A 16617-nucleotide genomic window follows, 5' to 3' on the forward strand; every position below is an offset into this window, starting at 1 on the left:
ACGGGAAACAGGCAGGCTGCCGGGAGCTCCTCCCCCGCACCTGTTACGCCCTGGGGGGGGGGGCAGAGCTTTTACGTCACCGCGCTAGGGCAGTCCTCTACAGGAGACCACGTGGCTGGCCCCCTCTGGGCCTCACGCGGAAGGGCCCTAAGGCTTGCAGCTCTGACCAGAGCCGCGAAGACGATCCCGAAGGAGCAGTGGTCCCCAGGTGCCCCCTCGCCCCTCGGCCCCGACTCCCGCTCCCTCCCAGGCCCCAGGCCCCGCCGGCTCCGGAGACTCACCCGCAGGAACACGCTGGGAGCCGGGCTGAATGATGCAAGTGGAGGAAAGCATGAGCGGAAGCGGAAGGGCGGGCCGGACCGCTGGCGCGACCAATCAGCGCGCAGGGTCCGCGCCGTTCAACAAGGCGGCAGCCGATTGGGGGGCGGTGTCTTGGCAACGGGAGGACGCTGGAGGGCGGGGCAGCTCCAGACCCTGGAGGCGGATCCTCCTACCTGGCCTCTCCCTCCCTGGGCCTCAGTTTCCCCTTCTGAGAAATTCATAGCCTCAGCAATGCTGGCTGACGTTTACGCATCGCTTTTAAGTGTGCGGAGTCCTTTCTGTATAGGACCTCATTTGGTCCTCCCAGCAGCCTGGGGGGGAGGTGCTGTTTCCCCCATTTTACAGCTGAGTTACCTGAGGCAGGCCCCCACCATTGGGCTTCCTGGCGGCAGTGGGGAGGGCCTGGGGTCAAGGATCCAATAACGGGGCTTCCCCCTCCTTTGCTGGCCCTGGCCCTCACTCCTGGGCGGCCCCTGACCACCACAGGGCCAAGGAAGGCCTGACCTGACCCAGAGCTCCCGCTGGGGCTCCGAGGCTGGGCTGCCTTCCCTGCCAGAACGTCCACTCCATGAGGGCAAGACTGCCCAGTGTTGCTAGCACTCGGCCCGTGGGCCACCCTCCCAGCAGACCATGCATGGGTCAACCTCCCAGAGCAGGGCGGCTCTTCTTGCAGGCCCAGAAGACATCCTTCAGCCCCTCTCCCTGCCAAACTCTGCGTGCAGACCCCACAGTCAGCAGCCCCCCTCCAGGTCTCTCCCAGCTTCCCCTGCACATGGCTGTGATAGGCCGGCTGCCCCAACTAAATTGCTTTAGCTCCCAAAGTGGGGCAGGGTCCCTGACCTGTCACTGCTCCCCAGGTCCTTTAAGTCAGACACATCGGCCCACAGAAGAAAGCACTTCCAGGCCTTCCACGTGGCAGATGCCTTGCCAGAGGTGCCCCAGGGCAGGACCAGCACTGGGGCCTGCCCTTTCCTCACTCACCGCTCCCCCACCCCCAAAGCCCTCCTGCGGCTGCTGGTCAGGGCTCCCCCACCTAGGCTCACCTCCTCCTGCCAGTAAAAGCAGAGCCCCAGGATCCCGCTGACCTGTCTCTGCACCGTGCAGGTCAGTGACCCAATCGATACACACACATACACACAGAACAGAGATTGTCTTTATATTTCCAAAAATAATGTCAAAATAGGAGACAAACCCTTTCTGCACAGTCATAAATAAATTAAGCTGCCTTGTTTATACCACAAGGTCAGCACTGAAAACAGCAACGGGGAGGGGGTTTGTCAGAAGGTCAGTCCCAGCAGGCTGGAGGCTGAATGGCATCCTAAGACCACTTTTGGTTTCTTTAAAAAAATAAACTTTTCTTCTTCTTTTACAGAAATCCAGACGACATTACATTCATTTAAAGGGTTTCTAAAGTCACAAAGAGAATGCAGCAGGGAGCTCAGTCTGCTGGCCTGCTGAAGCAACCTTTGTCAGGTGAGTCTGGGGACCGTGGCAGCCCCTTCTCTCTGCAGCAGGGTCTGGCAGGGTCCTCACACCCCCCAGGGCACATGCAGGGTCAAGCTCTTTGCTGGGGCCTCCTCAGTGTGGGGCAGAAACATCAAACCCAACTGGTTTTGGAAATATTGAACAGATGTGGAGAACGTTAACAAGTGGCTGCAGGGACCCTTGTGGGCAGCTGAGGCCTGGACACTGCGAGGGGCCTCAGAGAGAAGCCACAGCACTGTCTCAGCCAGCACTGAGGCCCTCCGTCTCTGAGGCAGGACTCCTTGCTTCTGAGTGGACCCTCAGGCCACCTCTTCTGGGAGGACCTGAAGAAGCTGGTCCTTCTGAGGCCTCAAGGGGAGGAGGGTACCTGTCCCAACTGGCCATAGTGGCTGCAGTCATCTCTAGGGCTTGGCCTTTCTCCTGGCTGCTTTGTGTTTCTTCCGACAATCCTGCAGGAAGGAAAGCATGGTTGGTGGGTCCAGGGCGGGGCAGGGCCCACCCCCATCAGGAAGCTCTGACCTTACCTCCACACTTCCCTCCTCCCACTGAGGACCCAGGCCCTCATTCACCTGCAGCAGAACCAAGGTTCTGGATTCCCAATCTTCACTGCTTGGCTGGCTTCCTGAGCCTTGCCAGAACGACCCAGGGCCCACTAAAGAGAAAACAAGACACAGGTTTCCAGAAAAGAACACTGACAAGATTTTCCCTATAAAAGCGGTCCTTCCACCTCTGGTAACCCCAGAGGTTCCCCCCTATCTTCAGACCTCAAGGCCAGAGAACTGGGCTCCAACCCTATCTTGGACACTCAGCCTCCTGAGTTTGGTCTTTAAGTCACCTGATGCCTCAGTCTCTGATATAAAATGGAGATCCTTCAACAAGGACCTCGCATGGCCCTGAGGCAATTCTCTGCTTCCACCATGAGGGGTGATATCCCCAGAGGTTCTGGGAGCTCATCAGGCACAAGGCTCTGTTAGACTCCATGATTGGGAGGGCAGAGGGCATGGCATGGCCTGGCAGGGTGTGGATGGTCAGTCCCTCGATCCCACCAGCTGCAGCAGAGAGCCCGCAGGAGGGAGAAGCAGGGCTGCCCAGGGCTTTCAATGCCAGGTGACCTCAGGATGAGGGGGAAGGCCAAACCCTCGTGCAACAGTGTGGGGGATGGATGGAAGCAAAGAAACCGGGTAGGATGCAGCAAAGGAGTCTTGAGGAGCAGGGAAAGCAGGAGAAGAGCCCAGGGGAGTGTCTGGTGTCCAGAGTTGACCTCAAAGGGTGCGGGGGCAGTCAAATTACCCCAATAACTGACAATAGAGGAGGTAACGAGAAGATCCTGGGCCTGGGCATGGGAGCCAAGAGTGGAGTACAGTGTGGGGCTGAACTCGTGGTGTCCAGGGTCAAGACTGGCCTGAACAGGGCCACGCTGGGAGAAGAGGAAGCTTCAGGGACTGGAAACTGAGGATGAAAGCCAGGCTGAAGAGGGGGAGTCCGGAGAAGCCAGAAACGGAAGGCCGCGATCCTGGAGGCCCAAGGGCTCTTTCAGCCCTGCCACAGTGGCCATAAGGCAGCGGTAGGACCAACAAACAAGCGAGAAGAATCCCGTCAGAAAGAGCCATCACAGTGAGGGGGACAGTAGGGACACAAACCTCAAAGACAACCCCAAAGGCCCATGATCAGCACAGCCTGGGCACAAACACAAGCAGTCTGTCCAACCTGATGAATCAAGAGCTGAACCGCTGTCATGAACAAAGGGAGCCGGGAGGAGCGAGCAGACGCGGCTGGAGAGGGAGAGGCCACATCGCCAAGCCACAGCTCTCAGAAAGAGGGGACGGGCCAAGCAGGAGCCAAGGAGCATTCAAACAAAGCCAAAAGATGGGGAGAGAAAGAGCTCTGTGGGCCTCCAGGAAGGACTGACCAGAGAAGGGAGAAGCCACGGGCAGGGTCACCCTGCCATGAGCCTGATTCTAGAGGGAAATGGACCTGCTGTGCAGCAGAGACACTCCGGGTAGGCCGGGGAAGGACGCCAAGCCCAAACATGGAAGCTGATGGGAACAAGAAAAGGCCAACATGACCAAAGGGTCCTAGGAGACCAAACAGGGCAAAGCAGTTGGTTCTAACATGGGGAGGGGGGGACACATGAGGCTGGTGGGAGGGGTGGCATGGACGCTCAAAGCTTGCTGTCATCTGAACTGGGCAAAGGAGGGATGACCTCACGCACACACGCAAGCCAAATGCACCACACGTGCACACTGCACACTCATAGATACAGGCACACACACATGTGCACACACACAGCTGGGTACAGAAATTGCTGGCCTACCAGGGACACAGGCTGGAAAGGCACACATCAGGGGAAGGGCAGGCTAAGGGAGAGATCAGTCTAAAGCCCGACACACTGAGGATGGACAAGCCATCTGGATGCAGTCCCTGAGGACGTTCAGCTTCTGGGGCTGGGGACTAGCCAGGCGAGCTGTGGTATGTGAAGGTGACAGGACGCTTCGCCTGTGCTGGGGCTTCTGGCCAAGGCCGGACCTGCCTTCCTTCTTCCTCTGACGGCCTGTCCAGAGGGCCCTCTGAGCTCCCTGGGAGGGGATTTACAGACCCCCCCCCTTTAAAAAGAGTGACCCTACCCTCCTGCCCAGAGGGGTCTTGGGCTCCAGAAGGCCAAGCAAGCCTTTTTCTAGCCAGGGCCCCAGAGGGTGCCGAGCTGTGTCCTCTCAGAGTTTGGACTACAGATGTACAGCTAATTAACATAAAAAACAAACCAGCCTTACCACATAACCTTTCATCGTGCTCAGAGAAAAAGAAAAATCTACTGGTTGGCTTTCCAGATGGCTGGACTTCCCTGGAGAAACACAAATAGAAGCACTTACTTCCTTTTTTTTGGAGGGCCATTGGGGTTAAGTAACTTGCCCAAGGTTACACGGCTAGTTTTTTTGTGTGGGTGTTAAGGGTCTGAGGCCGGATCCCAACTCGGGTCCTCCTGACTCCGGGGCCGGCACTTTACTCACTGCACCACCTGGCTGCCCCAAACACACTTACTTTCAAATGCTTGTGACAAAGGGTGCTCCCATACCAGCAGCCTGGCAGGGCCCAAGCTTCATCCCTCTGAGGTCCCGCCTTGCCAGGCAGGCCGAGGCTGAGCGTGTTGGGGATGACAGAGCTGGCTGGCCAGGGCACCATCTTCCGGCTGCTCTCCTCCTCCAGCCCCAGGCCCCAGGCCACCCCATAGGTCTGCCCTGGAGGCAGGATCCAGCTTAAGAGGGAGGGACAGATTGACTTGTCACCAAGGAAATGAAAGTGCCAGGCCATGTCCGGCTCTGATCGGGGAGGTGCCCCTGCTTTCTGACAGAGTTTACAGCTTTTTTCAGTCAATCAAAGGGGCATCAGCCAGCCACAAGCCACCCTTGGTCAGTACATGCGCGCGCGTGAGTGCGTGCGTGCGTGCGTGCGTGTGTGTGTGTGTGTGTGTGTCCCACAGGCCTGATGGGGGTAACCCGCACACACCTCATCCTCCCCAAGCCACCTCTCTAAGGAAGCCTGAGAGGAGCCAGGTCTGGCACAGAAGCCCACGGCTCAGGGCCTCCACAGGAAGTCAGCTGTCCCTGGCACCTGTCAAGCCCCAGCTCTTCCATTGCCAGCAAGCCCAGAGAGCTCTGCTGTACGCCCATGATCACAGAGCATGAGGGGCGTTTCACTCAAAGTCTGCCCTAGAAACCCCCTCCCCCATCTCCCAGGGCCACAGACAACTCTCAAGCCTGCCTTACTCTGGCTCAGCCACTTCCTGGCTCCCAGCTGCGGGTTCGGGCTCCTCCTCATCCTCCTCCGAGCTACTGTCCTGGAAACGAGGGTCCCGCTGCCAGGCCATGTGTCCAGATGGCCTGGCTTCAATCTTGTATGGTTCTATACACAGAAAAGGAAGGGGTTAGGGTACCCATGGAAGGGGGGGCGCAGCCAAATAGAGGGCTAGTGGGGACCAAGGCCTCTGAGCCTGTCTGGACGTGCGCCTCTATTTCCAAGACTGGTGTAAAACAAAAATCCCTTCCTGACTGGCAAACGGCTGTTCATACTCTGTGCATGGGCATCCTTGGGGGTGCGGAGGTTACCTGGTTTAAAAGGACAAAACCTCCAAGGGAGGAGTCACCTATGATCCATCCACATAGTGTATGTCACCTTGCTGATGATGGCAGCAAACCCAAGGCCAGAGCTCTGGCCCTTTGCTAGTCATGTGACCTTGGTCAAGAGAACTTTCCCCCTATCCCTGGCTAGTGGAGATGACTCGCCCCGGAATCGGCCCGGCACCAAGGCAGACTCTGGGTTCTTGTGCTAGGGCTGCACCCCCTCGTTAGGCAGAGCCTGCACCTCAGGGTGGGCATTACTGGGGCAGGCCCAGGCTCCTTTCTGGACAGTCGGGCAACCCCACTGCTGTTCCCCTAGAAGAGGAAGAGAAGCTCTCACACCCTCCTTCCTGTCTTACAAAGGAGGCCTCCAGAGCTCCTCTGCTGATATCAGCTGGGGGGCTTTAGACAAGAGTCATGTGGAGCTAGGATGGGCTGGGTCAACCCCAACTCCCAAGGTGTCTGAGATCTCTCCTCTTCTTCTCACTTCTGGCCATGAGGGATCCACCCCAAGACCCCAAACCTCCCTATGACATCATAAGACAAACGAGGCCCTAGCCCAGCAGAAAAGGGTGCGAGCTCCTCAGGCCTGACCGGGGGCCCTCTCAGAGGGCTAACCCGAGCTCTAGGAACACACAGCATAGGGTGAAGGACCCTACACTCTAAACTACAATCCAGAACTTAACTGGACAGGAAAGGGGGAGACTGCATGGGACATGAAGAACAGGAAGAACAAAGAAAGGAAAGGGACTTGGGCCAAAGGAAACCCCCAGTCCAGTGAGTGTTAGTGATCAATCTGTTCAAAGCCTCAAAGCCCCAACTCGAGGCTCCCCACAAGGCCTCCCCACAGACGGAGCCTCGAGGCCCAGGGCCTGCTGGCCGGCAGGGCCTGGTGGATATCGCAGTCTGCAGAGGGCAGCTGGCATTTCTAAGTGCCCACTAGGAGCCAGGCACATGGAGCTCATTGGGTGTGACCCCCCCCTTACAATGGCTGGCCCAGGGTGACACAGCCGCTAAGTGCCCAAGGCAGGATTTCTAGCCTCTTCTGCCTCCGGGCCAGTGTTCTGTCTGATGAGCAGCTGAGCTGGGATGCACCACACGGTCCTCACTCACCTTCCTTGGCCTCACTGACGTCCGGGCCAAAGAAGGAGAAGGTGAACTCGCCCAGGCCCCCTGGGGGGTGGGGTGGTCCTGTGGCCATGGCAGTCTCCTCGGGCATCTCGTCCCAAGGGCCAGCGGCTCCCGCTCCTGGGGCCGGCTCCGTGGTCCTGAATCTCTCTTTGAGATCAGTGGCAATGTTGTAGTACAGATCTTTGGACACCTGGGGAAGCTTCTCGGCCTCTTCCCTCTTCTTTCTGCGCTTGGCCTTGGTGTCATGGAGGGAAGGGAGTGTTGTGGGGGGGGAGGAGGGGTGGGAGGAGGCTGGGAAGGCAGGAGGGGCTGGCTCTGGAGGGCACTGAATGTCAAACAAGGCATTCTGCATGTGCTCCCATGGGCAATAGGGAGCCCCCAAGATTAGGGCTCGGGATGAGGCCAGAAATGAGGGCTATGAAACGGTGCTGCTGCAGCAGAGGGAGAAATGAGTCACGCACGCCCAGGCCCTTCTACTCCCCTCATCGCTGCTGGACATCTGCTTGCCCCAAACCGCTGCTGCCCAGGTGCAGGACACGGGCCTGACGCCAGCGGCTCCTTCCAAGTAGCTCACAAACATTCCACTGTACCTTCCTGCCTTGCTGGACATCCCCTCCCCACCCCCACACAGCAACTAGGGCGTCTCCTGGTTCTTCCCCATAACAATCCATCTCCTTTCTGTGCCAGCACTGGCCTCTCCCTGCCCCAGACAGCCACCTTCTGCTGACCCCCGTCCCATAGAGCTCCTGCCGCACCCCCCAAGCCATTATTAAACGACTTTGTCTTTCCCTCTGCACATACATGCACGCACACACACATTGAAAAAATGTGAGGGAGAGGAAGAGAGAAGGGGGGAGCTCACTGTCCTCACATCAGGGTTGACTAATCTTTGCAGCGAACCTAGTGCCTAGGAGGTGCTTGATAAATGCCCCTTAATGCTATCAATCAACAAGCAAGGCAAGAACAGGAAGAAATCTCTTTTCAATGTCAGATCACTTGTCCTGGGGGGCCAAAAGCAGAACTCTGCAGGGGCATTGCCCCAAGCCCCCCAATCTAGAGCTGCTTCTGGCCACACTCCACATGGGCTCTCCCTGGGAAAGAGGCAGCACGTTTACCTTTCTTTTTCCTCAGGGTCGACCTTTCTTTCAAACGTGGCGTGGTCCAGCCTCGTTGGATCATAGCGTACGACGTTCCTATAGGCAAGAGCAGAGGGGTCAACGGCAGCCCTGAGAGGAGGCTGCCCAGGAAGGAGGCAGGGCAGTTGGGGCCCTCCACGCCTGCCCACATCCTGGCTAGTGCCCGTGACGGCCTCGTGGGCTCTGATGGGCCTGGCTGACCGGCACCCCCTCTGAGGACAGACAGCAGGGGGAACACGCACCTGAATCGCTTCGCAGCTGCTTCCTCTTTGCTGGGTTTTGGAGCCTGATGGCTGACAGGCAGAATGCGTTTGAGCACCTCCATGTTCTTCTTTTTCTCGGCAATGAGCTCCTCTTCCTCGGCCATCTCTGCTTCTTTCGGCTCTGGGAGGTAAAGTGAAATCTGAGAAGTCAGAAACTGGGAAAGTTTAAAATGTCTTTAAAAGACTGAATGATGCATGAAAAAAGTTGGGATTTTGGTTGTTACTGAAGCTGTTTTCAGGGTTTGTGAAAAATGGAATCAACTCTTGCTTCAACAATGAGTTCTCCCCAAAGGCCAACTGACTGCAGGAGAAGAGACTAACTAGGCCCCAGGGCAGGGTCAGGAAAGGGGGCCTCACAATCTTCACAGCCAATGTCTCTAACAAAGGCCTCGCTTCCCAAATACGGAGAGAATGGAGTCAAATATATAAGAATACAAGTCATTCCCCATTTGATAAATGGTCAAAAGATGTGAACAGGCAGTTTTCAGACAAAATAAAGCTATCTACAGTCATGAAAAATGCTCTAAGTCATTGATCAGAGAAATGTAAGTTAAAACAACCCCGAGCTACCACCTCATACTTGTCAGATGGGCTAATATGACAGAAAAGGAAAACGACAAATCCTGGAGGGGACATGGAACAGTTGAGACACTAATTCATTGTGGGGGGAATTGTGAACTGATCCACCCATTCTGGAAAACAGCTTGGAACTGTGCCCAAAGCGCTACAAAAACGTGTATACTCTTTGACCCGTTAAAACTACTGCTGGGTCTGTATCCCAAAGAGATTTATAAGAAAAAAAGAGGGAAAAAGACCTAACTACAAAAAGATTTGCAGCAGCTCTTTTTGTGGTGGCCAACAATTGGAAATGGAAAGGATACCCATCCACTGGGGAATGGCTGAACAAGGTGTGGTGTGTGATTGTAATGGAATTGCATTGTTCCATAAGAAATGACGAGCAGGATGGCTGCAGAAAAACCTCAGATTTATACACTTCACGTTACACTTATATTTATTTAGATGTTAACAGCAATACCATATGATGATCAGGGGCGGCCAGGTGGCTCAGCGAGTAAGAGCACCGGCTCCAGTGTCGGGATGACCTGGATCAAATCCAGGCTCAGATACTCAGCACCACACCTAGAAATAACTGGCCATGTAACCTTGAGCACGTTACTTAACCCTGATTGCTAAAAAAAAAAAAACAAAAAAACAACCATATGATGATCAACTGTCAACGCCTCAGCTATTCCTGGCAATACAATGACCTAGGACAATTCTGAAGGACTCATGGTACAAAACGCTCTCTGCCTCCCGAGAAGATGGCGCCTGAATACAGAGAGAAGAGGACCTGACTTAATTTTTCTTGGGTTTTCTCATTCTGTGATTTTTTCATAACACGACTAACATGGAAGCATGTTTTGCATAACTGCAACCTCTATCAAACTGCTTGCTTTCTCAATGGGGGGAGAGAAGGGGAGAATATGGAACTCAAAAGTTTTTTTTAAAATGTTAAAAATGATTTTTACATGTAATTGAAGAAAAAATAAGATATTAAGTTTAAAAAATTTTAAAAGGTGAAAGTTAAAAGCTGTCTTTACATTTAATTGGGGAAAAAACGTTATTAAGAAAAACTAAAGAAAGGCTGTTTCCGCAGAGACCCTCAGCTGCCACCCTGGCCAAGGCTGCATGATCTCTACGCCCACAGCTAGAACTCCAATCACTAATGTCTCTCCTCTGGTGTTTTATGGCAGCAGGGCCGAGGCGAGGCCCCTCCTGTCCTGGTCCTGGGGCCATCCTGAAAGTCTCACTCTGGCCGCACCACATGCACACATCAAAATATGTCTAACTCTCTGCCCAGGCTTGGCGCTACTCTCTCTCTGACTCTCCTTTCATCCATTTCCTCTCCAGTTTGATAGAGGTTGCAGTCATGCAAAACATGCTTCCATGTTAGTCGTGTTATGAAAAAATCACAAGAAAACCCAAGAAAACTTCCAGTAGAGACAGGAAGAGCGAGAGGCAGGAGAGGGGTGGAGTGGGGGTATTCCTAAATCTCAAGATGGTGATGTGGGGTCCAATGGCATAGGCTGAGCGCATGAGAAAAAGCTGTGGAACATGAGGGGTGAGTCCCCAGTGACCATGAAAAGAGTGGGCTGTGTTGGGCGCTCCGTTATTAAATTAGGAAGGACCAAACAGGGCCATCTGTGGAGACTGATGATAGTCCAACAAGATTAGCATTGCCTGGTTGTCAACAGGAAAACCAAAGTGAAACTCACCTTCCTTTTCCTCTTCGCTCTCACTTTCCAGGAAGCGAGCGTCCATTCGAAACCGGTCATCAGCACCAAAGTGGGACTGTAAACCCATGAGCTGCCCAACAGACGATACAGACAATGATAATCTGATCTCACAGGAGGACAGGGGTGGGGACTGGACCTGGGATTTCTCACTGGTAGAGAGATTCCCAGAAAACTCCTTCTACCGATGAAGGTCAGCCCCATCTCTCAAACTCAGAGCCAGGACTAACTAGTGCTGCCCAGCGCACCAAGTGATTATGTGACTTGTTGAGGGTCACAGGCAGAACTCGAACCTGGGGCTTTGTGATTTCCAGCCCTGCCCTCAACCCTCAACTGCACCATGAGGCCTCTTTGGTCCCCGATAACTGGTCCTAGCCACACTCAGCCCTTCTCACCCAAACCAGAAAAGAATCACAGACATCTTGCTCCCTGGGCCAAGGGCTTGCTGACCCAGCAGAAGGCGTATGTCTTGGTGCGGTCAGTTATTCAGGCTTAAGACATGAACAGTGAATGAGCGGCCAAGGCAACAATAATCCTACTTCTGCTCTCAGCGCCGACCAACCTTCTTTCCAGCTTTGCCTTCAAACTGGGGTTTAATTTGGAATCGGGCCTCGTCATCATCCGTCGCCTGCTCCTCATCCTCACTGCTCTCAAACAGTTTCCCAGAGGCTTTACTGATCGAATCCTTAAGAAACAAAACAAAACCCCCCACAACCATTTAAGAGGAAAGGGCAATACTTTTATTGCAAAAAAATCTTACGCTTACACATTACAAAAATATGGCATAATTTACAGTAAGAATCCTTCCCCCTATATTTGAAAATGAATGGTACAATCACAAGCCATCTGCCTTAGAGGATTCACCACGTTAAACCAAAGGGCACCCGATGGACTGGAAGTCAGCTTCCAAGCCCAACACTGCCTTGTTACATAAGACAACAAGGGGGTACTTGGGAAGTTGGGGGGACAGGGATGTTTATGGAGCCCAAGGAACAACGTGAGGAGGCCCGACATGCAGAGCACAGGAGATGGGGCAGCCTCACGGGAGGTGTGCCCGGTGAGCATCCGAGCCTACCATCAGCACTGCCCACATGGGCCCCACATGAGCCTCTGGCACCTACCTGCTGCTCTCTGCTTCCTGGAGGAGGCTTTTTGTCACCTTCCTCCTCCTCCATTTCATCTTCACTGTCAGAGCTGAACAGGATGTGAGTCGGCTTGCTTGCTGGACGGCTGTCCTGGGGAAACACAGAATGCATCAGAGAATACCAAAGCACGTCAGGCATGGACCCAGTTGGTCAACATGTGCTGAATGCTGCCTCACAGGTGCCCATGCCCACCCTGCCCCCGAGGGTGGGCACTGTCTTTGCCTCCCTGTTCTCAGCAGCCTTTCCATTCATTCATTCATTCACTAACTGACCAGCCTGGAGAACCTGCTGGTCCCTCGGCTGCCACGCTAGCATAGACTAAACATGAGACAGACCAAGGAGCTTGCTTGGGGTCAGAACACAGCTCCCCAATGCACGCCTATCTCATCTGACAACCACAAAGGCCTGAGGGTGTGCTTGGCCACCCCACCCAGCTTTTGGGGAGAAAGCTGACTAGGGGAAGTTGCTTCTGCCAATACTGACAGGGAAGACACTCACCAAGCTGGACAGAGCACTGTGGACCAGCTGCTTCTGCATCTCCCATTCTCTCCTCCTCTCCTCCAAGGCTGCCAAGCGCTTCTGATTATCCTCAGAGTTCTGATGGGGCCCAATGGCACCAGCTGCAGCCATGTGAGCACGTGGGCGTTCACCCTCCCTGGCCTGAGACCGCTTTGGGTCCTTCCTTCGCACACAGGAGGACGCACAGTCCCTCTTGACGGAGAGTTTCAGCGGTTTTTTGGAATGTGTTTTCACGATTTCTGGCTCATGCTTGGGCTCTGGACCTGTAGAAGGCCTGAGGGTGATAGAATCACTCCTTTCCTGCTTGGGGTCTCCCATTTCAGGGGTACCAAGGCCACCATCACTTCCCAAGTCCGTGCTACAAGTCTTTGCATAAAGACTCGAGGATTTCTTGGAGCCCAACAATGACAGGCAAGAAACAGAAGCATTTTCATATTCAGAATTAGAGGAGGGTGACTGGACAGCACAGCACTGGTCTCTGCTGGCTGGCCACCTCCTCGGGAGTTTTCCAGTACAGTGCGGAAGGCCATTTGCCCCATGTGCTTCCTCCCCATCTTGGGGTGGGGACGTTTCATCACTGGAAAAAGCATTCAAATCAAAGGCTTGTTTTCCCATAGAACTACCAAGAGTTGCTTCCTGTTCCTTTAGCTGAGTGGTGAGACTGCCATTCTTAGAGGGTCTTTTTGGTGTCTCCCCGCCATAAAGCCCTCCCACGCCTCTGAAAGCCTGAAACTTGGGCTTCAACCTATTCTCCTTTGGTGGGTTCTGCTCACTGGTTTTCTCTTCCCCTTCTAAGAGGGAAGCCAAAATGTCATTGGGATAGATGCACCGGGCCCCTTTCTGAGGGCCCATCTTCGTTTTCTGGCCAGAACCAACATGTTGTTTCTTGGGCAGAGTCTGCTTAGTGCACACGGCGTCTCCCCCTGGACTCTCAGTGTCTGCATTTGCCAGCTTTTCTAAGTCAGCCAAGGTGAGGTCGAGGCGATAGCAGCCAGTCATCATGGATTCATAATCCAGCTCTTCTTCAGACTCCTCAGCCTCAGACCCAGGGGAGATGTCAGACGGCTTTTTAGTGATGTGCTTCGTACAATTAGCTGACTCTTGTTTGTTACCTGTGGAACTTTTCCTTCTACTGGTTTCTGGAGCTTGATGGGAAGATGTACAATTTGCTCTGGTTTTCAGAAAGTCCTCTTTTTGTTTGGTTTTATTTTTTGGTGAAATCTTTGGCTTGTCTTTGCTCTGATCACCATTTCTCTCCCCAGCAATGATTTCGTCTGTGTCCCCTGAGTCATACTCTCGGTCATGCTTGGAAATGTTACCGGCATTGTCTGAACAAGGAGCCTGGAGGCTTTTCTGTTTCATCCCTGAACCGGTCAGATTTGGCTTGAAATCACTGCCAACCACTTCAAAGGAATCCTCCTCAGTGCCGTCTGTCTTGGGGAAGGTCGTCCTTTGTGATTTCTTCTCCTCTGCTATCATGGCTTTCAATTCTTCTTCAGAGTCAATATCATCATCAGACATGCTATTTTTGCTTCTGATAATGGGTGATTTTGAAGTCTGAGGAAAGCCCACTTGTAGCTTCTGATCCTTCTGACGTGTAGAGGATGCTGATGTAGGAAGTTCAGAGGGCCTGGAATTTGCTTTTCGCACATCCAGCTGTTGTGCTGTGTTGGGATGAGCTGGGGGTGCCAGCTCAGGGCATCCTGCTGCCCCGGATGGGGAGCAGTGATTACTCCCCACCTTCACTCTCTTGGTGGAAGAGCTTCTGAAGGGAGGAAACTGCCCTTGTCGCTTCTTACTCATAGCGTCATCCCCTCCTTCCAATTTCCAAGTGAGGTCAGAAATAGAGATGGTATCTGTGATCTTCTGTTCAAACTTCTTTAGATTGTGGCAGTATTTCGATGGATCATATTTTAAAATGTTAGGAAAAGTTAAGGTAGAAAACAAAAATTGTTTTAACAGAAAAACAAAGATTCTGCAAACCCTACAACTGAAGTACAATGGACTAGACCCCCAATCTGGCCTCTGGGCCAGTGAGTAATTTAAATGAAACGATCTCTCAGAGTCTCTGTGCCTCTAAATGTCTAATATTTCACAGTCTGTGTGTGCAAGGATCGAGGTTATCTACCTACATCTAGTATTAGCTAGCAGCAATTACTGTGGGTCGAGTAAAGGGGACCAAGTGGCTCATTCCAGGTTCCCGAGATGAGCTCCCTCCTCAGGCCTGGTGTCCAATGAGACGTCAGACCAAGCAAGGCCAGCTACCACAGGTTCTGAGAGGGGTCTCCAAATGGGGCTGCTGCCTGTGCTACGCACGGCCTCCCTGCCCACGGCAGTCCTTAGCTCACCCCCGGCACTTCACTGGGAGGTTATGGAACAGACTTGGAGGAGGCCCCGTTCTGTGCAGAGAACAACGCCTTCCCCTGAATCCCCCTGGCACGGCTCAGCCACTTTAACAAGCTGAGAGGCCACGTTCAGGAGGACTCCCCACAGCTCACGCTGGGCATGGTGCCAGCCCGCCCCTCGTGTCTGGAGCTGCCCAGTCACTGACCACCAGAGGCCGGGTGGGCCGTGGCTCCCTCTTGTTCTAGCTCCATCCGGATCCCCAACAGCCCGGGGCCCTCGGCAGCTAGACTGCTGTGCCGCCCAGACGGCCGCACCACCGGACAGGAGGGATATCTGACGTCTGTTCCGGCTCCTGAGGCGGAGGACAGGTAGGACCCTGCCGAACTTGCTCACGACCCAGTCCTGGAGGAGAAAGAAGGTGGGGCTGAAGGCGGGCCGGCTCCCTGGGGCTGCAGACCCTCCAGACCCCCCTACCTGCCTTGTGTCCCGGGACCTCCGTTCCTGGCACGGCTCTCATGTGCAAGTCCGGGCCTCCGCTCCCCCGCAGGCCGCCGTCTGGAGCCCGCGGCTCCCGCTCCGCTCGGGCCTCCAGCCGCTCCTGTGCCAGCCTGAAGCCAGAGGACCCAGGTGAGCCGAGCCCCGCCCCGCGGCCCGGGCCCTCCCCCTGGCCTGGCTACGGCCCCCCCGCTGTGCACGGCTACCTGTGCAGGAAGCTCTCCCGGGCCGGCTGGACCCGAAGCTGGCTGCCTCTCCACGTGCTCCGGTCCAGGGCTCGCAGGCCTGCGGGCGAGGTGGGGGGAGGGGGACACTGAGACGGCCCCGCCCCCGGGCAGCTCCTCCCCCGGCCGGCGGCCCCGCCCCCGGGCAGCTCCTCCCCCAGGCAGCAGCCCCGCCCCTGGGCAGCTCCTCCCCCAGCCGGCGGCCCCGCCCCCAGCCACAGACAGTTGGACTTACACCTCTGCAGCGCATCCTCCGACAGCGTGATGTTGACATAGGCAAAGGTCTTCTCGGGGATCCCTGATGGACACAGGGGAAGCCCCGCGGGGTGTCAGAGGAAACACCGCAGGATGGGGGGTCCCCAGACCGGAGCCCCCCTCCCCAGCGGCTGCCCACAGCATCAATGAAGCACCTGCTGCATACCCCGGGCCCTGCGATGTCTGCAAAGGTTTGACGGGGCGCGGTACGCAGAAGGCGCCTAGGCGAACTAAGGGGGGGCTTACGGAAGGCCAGGAGGGTCAGCAGGGGCCGGAGAGCCCTCCAGGCTCGGGGGACAAACGCCCGGAAGTCACAGATGGAGGCTCCCAGGCTGGAGGACAGACGGGGTGGGCCGGGCCGGGTGACCGGGGCTCCTTCCCCCAGCAGCGGCTCTCGGATTTGGGACTCCCCCCCACCCACTTCGGCCCTCCTGTGGCCTTACCGAGCTCGTTCATCCGAGACACGAGCTCCACGGAGGACACGTCCCCGAAGCGGCCCAGCTGCGCGCGAAGATCGTCCTTCGTGACCGAGGGCCCGAGGCCGCCCACGAAGAGGCGCCGCTCTCCTAGACTGGCTGCCATGCTCGCCTTCACTGCCTCGCGCGACCCGGACTTCCGCCCACGTGCCACTGACTTCCGGTCCCGAGCCGCCCTGGCTCTCCGTTCTCCCTCTCCCTCCAGCGAGACCCCAGTTCCTACGTCCAAAGTTCCGGGACTCCATTCCCGCCCCGTCAGCCTCTCCGGCTTCCAACTCTATCCCTGTGTTCTCTGAGTTCCCTCTTGTGTCTCCACTTCGACTCGTGGTGATGACTTGCACTCAATCGTCTGCTAAGTTAGGGAGCCTATGAACGTCGACTGGGCTCGGTTATCCAAGGGGAAGCAAAATAAAAG

General features: G+C 55.3%; 2 protein-coding genes across 3 annotated transcripts in view; both read right to left on the bottom strand.

Moving 5' to 3' along the window:
* The window catches only part of IARS1 (isoleucyl-tRNA synthetase 1), a 27134-nt gene extending 26772 nt beyond the window's left edge, over positions 1 to 362 (bottom strand). The window contains exon 1 of one of the 2 annotated variants that reach the window (XM_069084430.1): positions 282 to 362. The gene's annotated coding sequence lies outside the window, so the exon portion shown is untranslated. The remainder of the gene's footprint in view (positions 1 to 281) is intronic. The other variant, XM_069084431.1, reaches the window with a different exon arrangement.
* A 1098-nt stretch (positions 363 to 1460) lies between these two features.
* On the bottom strand, positions 1461 to 16438 carry NOL8 (nucleolar protein 8). The gene is made up of 16 exons (XM_069084428.1): positions 16170 to 16438; positions 15707 to 15769; positions 15454 to 15532; positions 15231 to 15360; positions 15084 to 15154; positions 12386 to 14324; positions 11864 to 11977; positions 11305 to 11427; positions 10725 to 10815; positions 8428 to 8569; positions 8165 to 8242; positions 7032 to 7288; positions 5568 to 5703; positions 4575 to 4645; positions 2376 to 2458; positions 1461 to 2255 (listed from the first exon to the last, which is right to left on the bottom strand). The coding sequence occupies exons 1-16, from the start codon at positions 16306 to 16308 to the stop codon at positions 2208 to 2210; spliced, it is 3564 nt and encodes a 1187-aa protein (XP_068940529.1). The 5' UTR covers positions 16309 to 16438; the 3' UTR covers positions 1461 to 2207.
* Positions 16439 to 16617: the final 179 nt, after the last annotated feature.

The sequence above is a fragment of the Petaurus breviceps genome, unplaced genomic scaffold (genome assembly GCF_028583685.1).
Source record: "Petaurus breviceps papuanus isolate PSGF00001 unplaced genomic scaffold, PetGlider_PUasm1.0 174, whole genome shotgun sequence".
Lineage (NCBI taxonomy): Eukaryota > Metazoa > Chordata > Mammalia > Diprotodontia > Petauridae > Petaurus > Petaurus breviceps.

Coding starts and splice junctions, on each gene's coding strand:
- NOL8 (XM_069084428.1), bottom strand. CDS start 16,308: ATGGCAGCCAGTCTAGGAGAGCGGCGCCTCTTCGTGGGCGGCCTCGGG. Junction 14,325..15,083: donor AGCCGGAACAGACGTCAGAT/ATCCCTCCTGTC, acceptor TTTTCCTAACAT/TTTAAAATATGATCCATCGA. Junction 8,570..10,724: donor GAGCGAAGAGGAAAAGGAAG/GTGAGTTTCACT, acceptor TTTACCTCCCAG/AGCCGAAAGAAGCAGAGATG.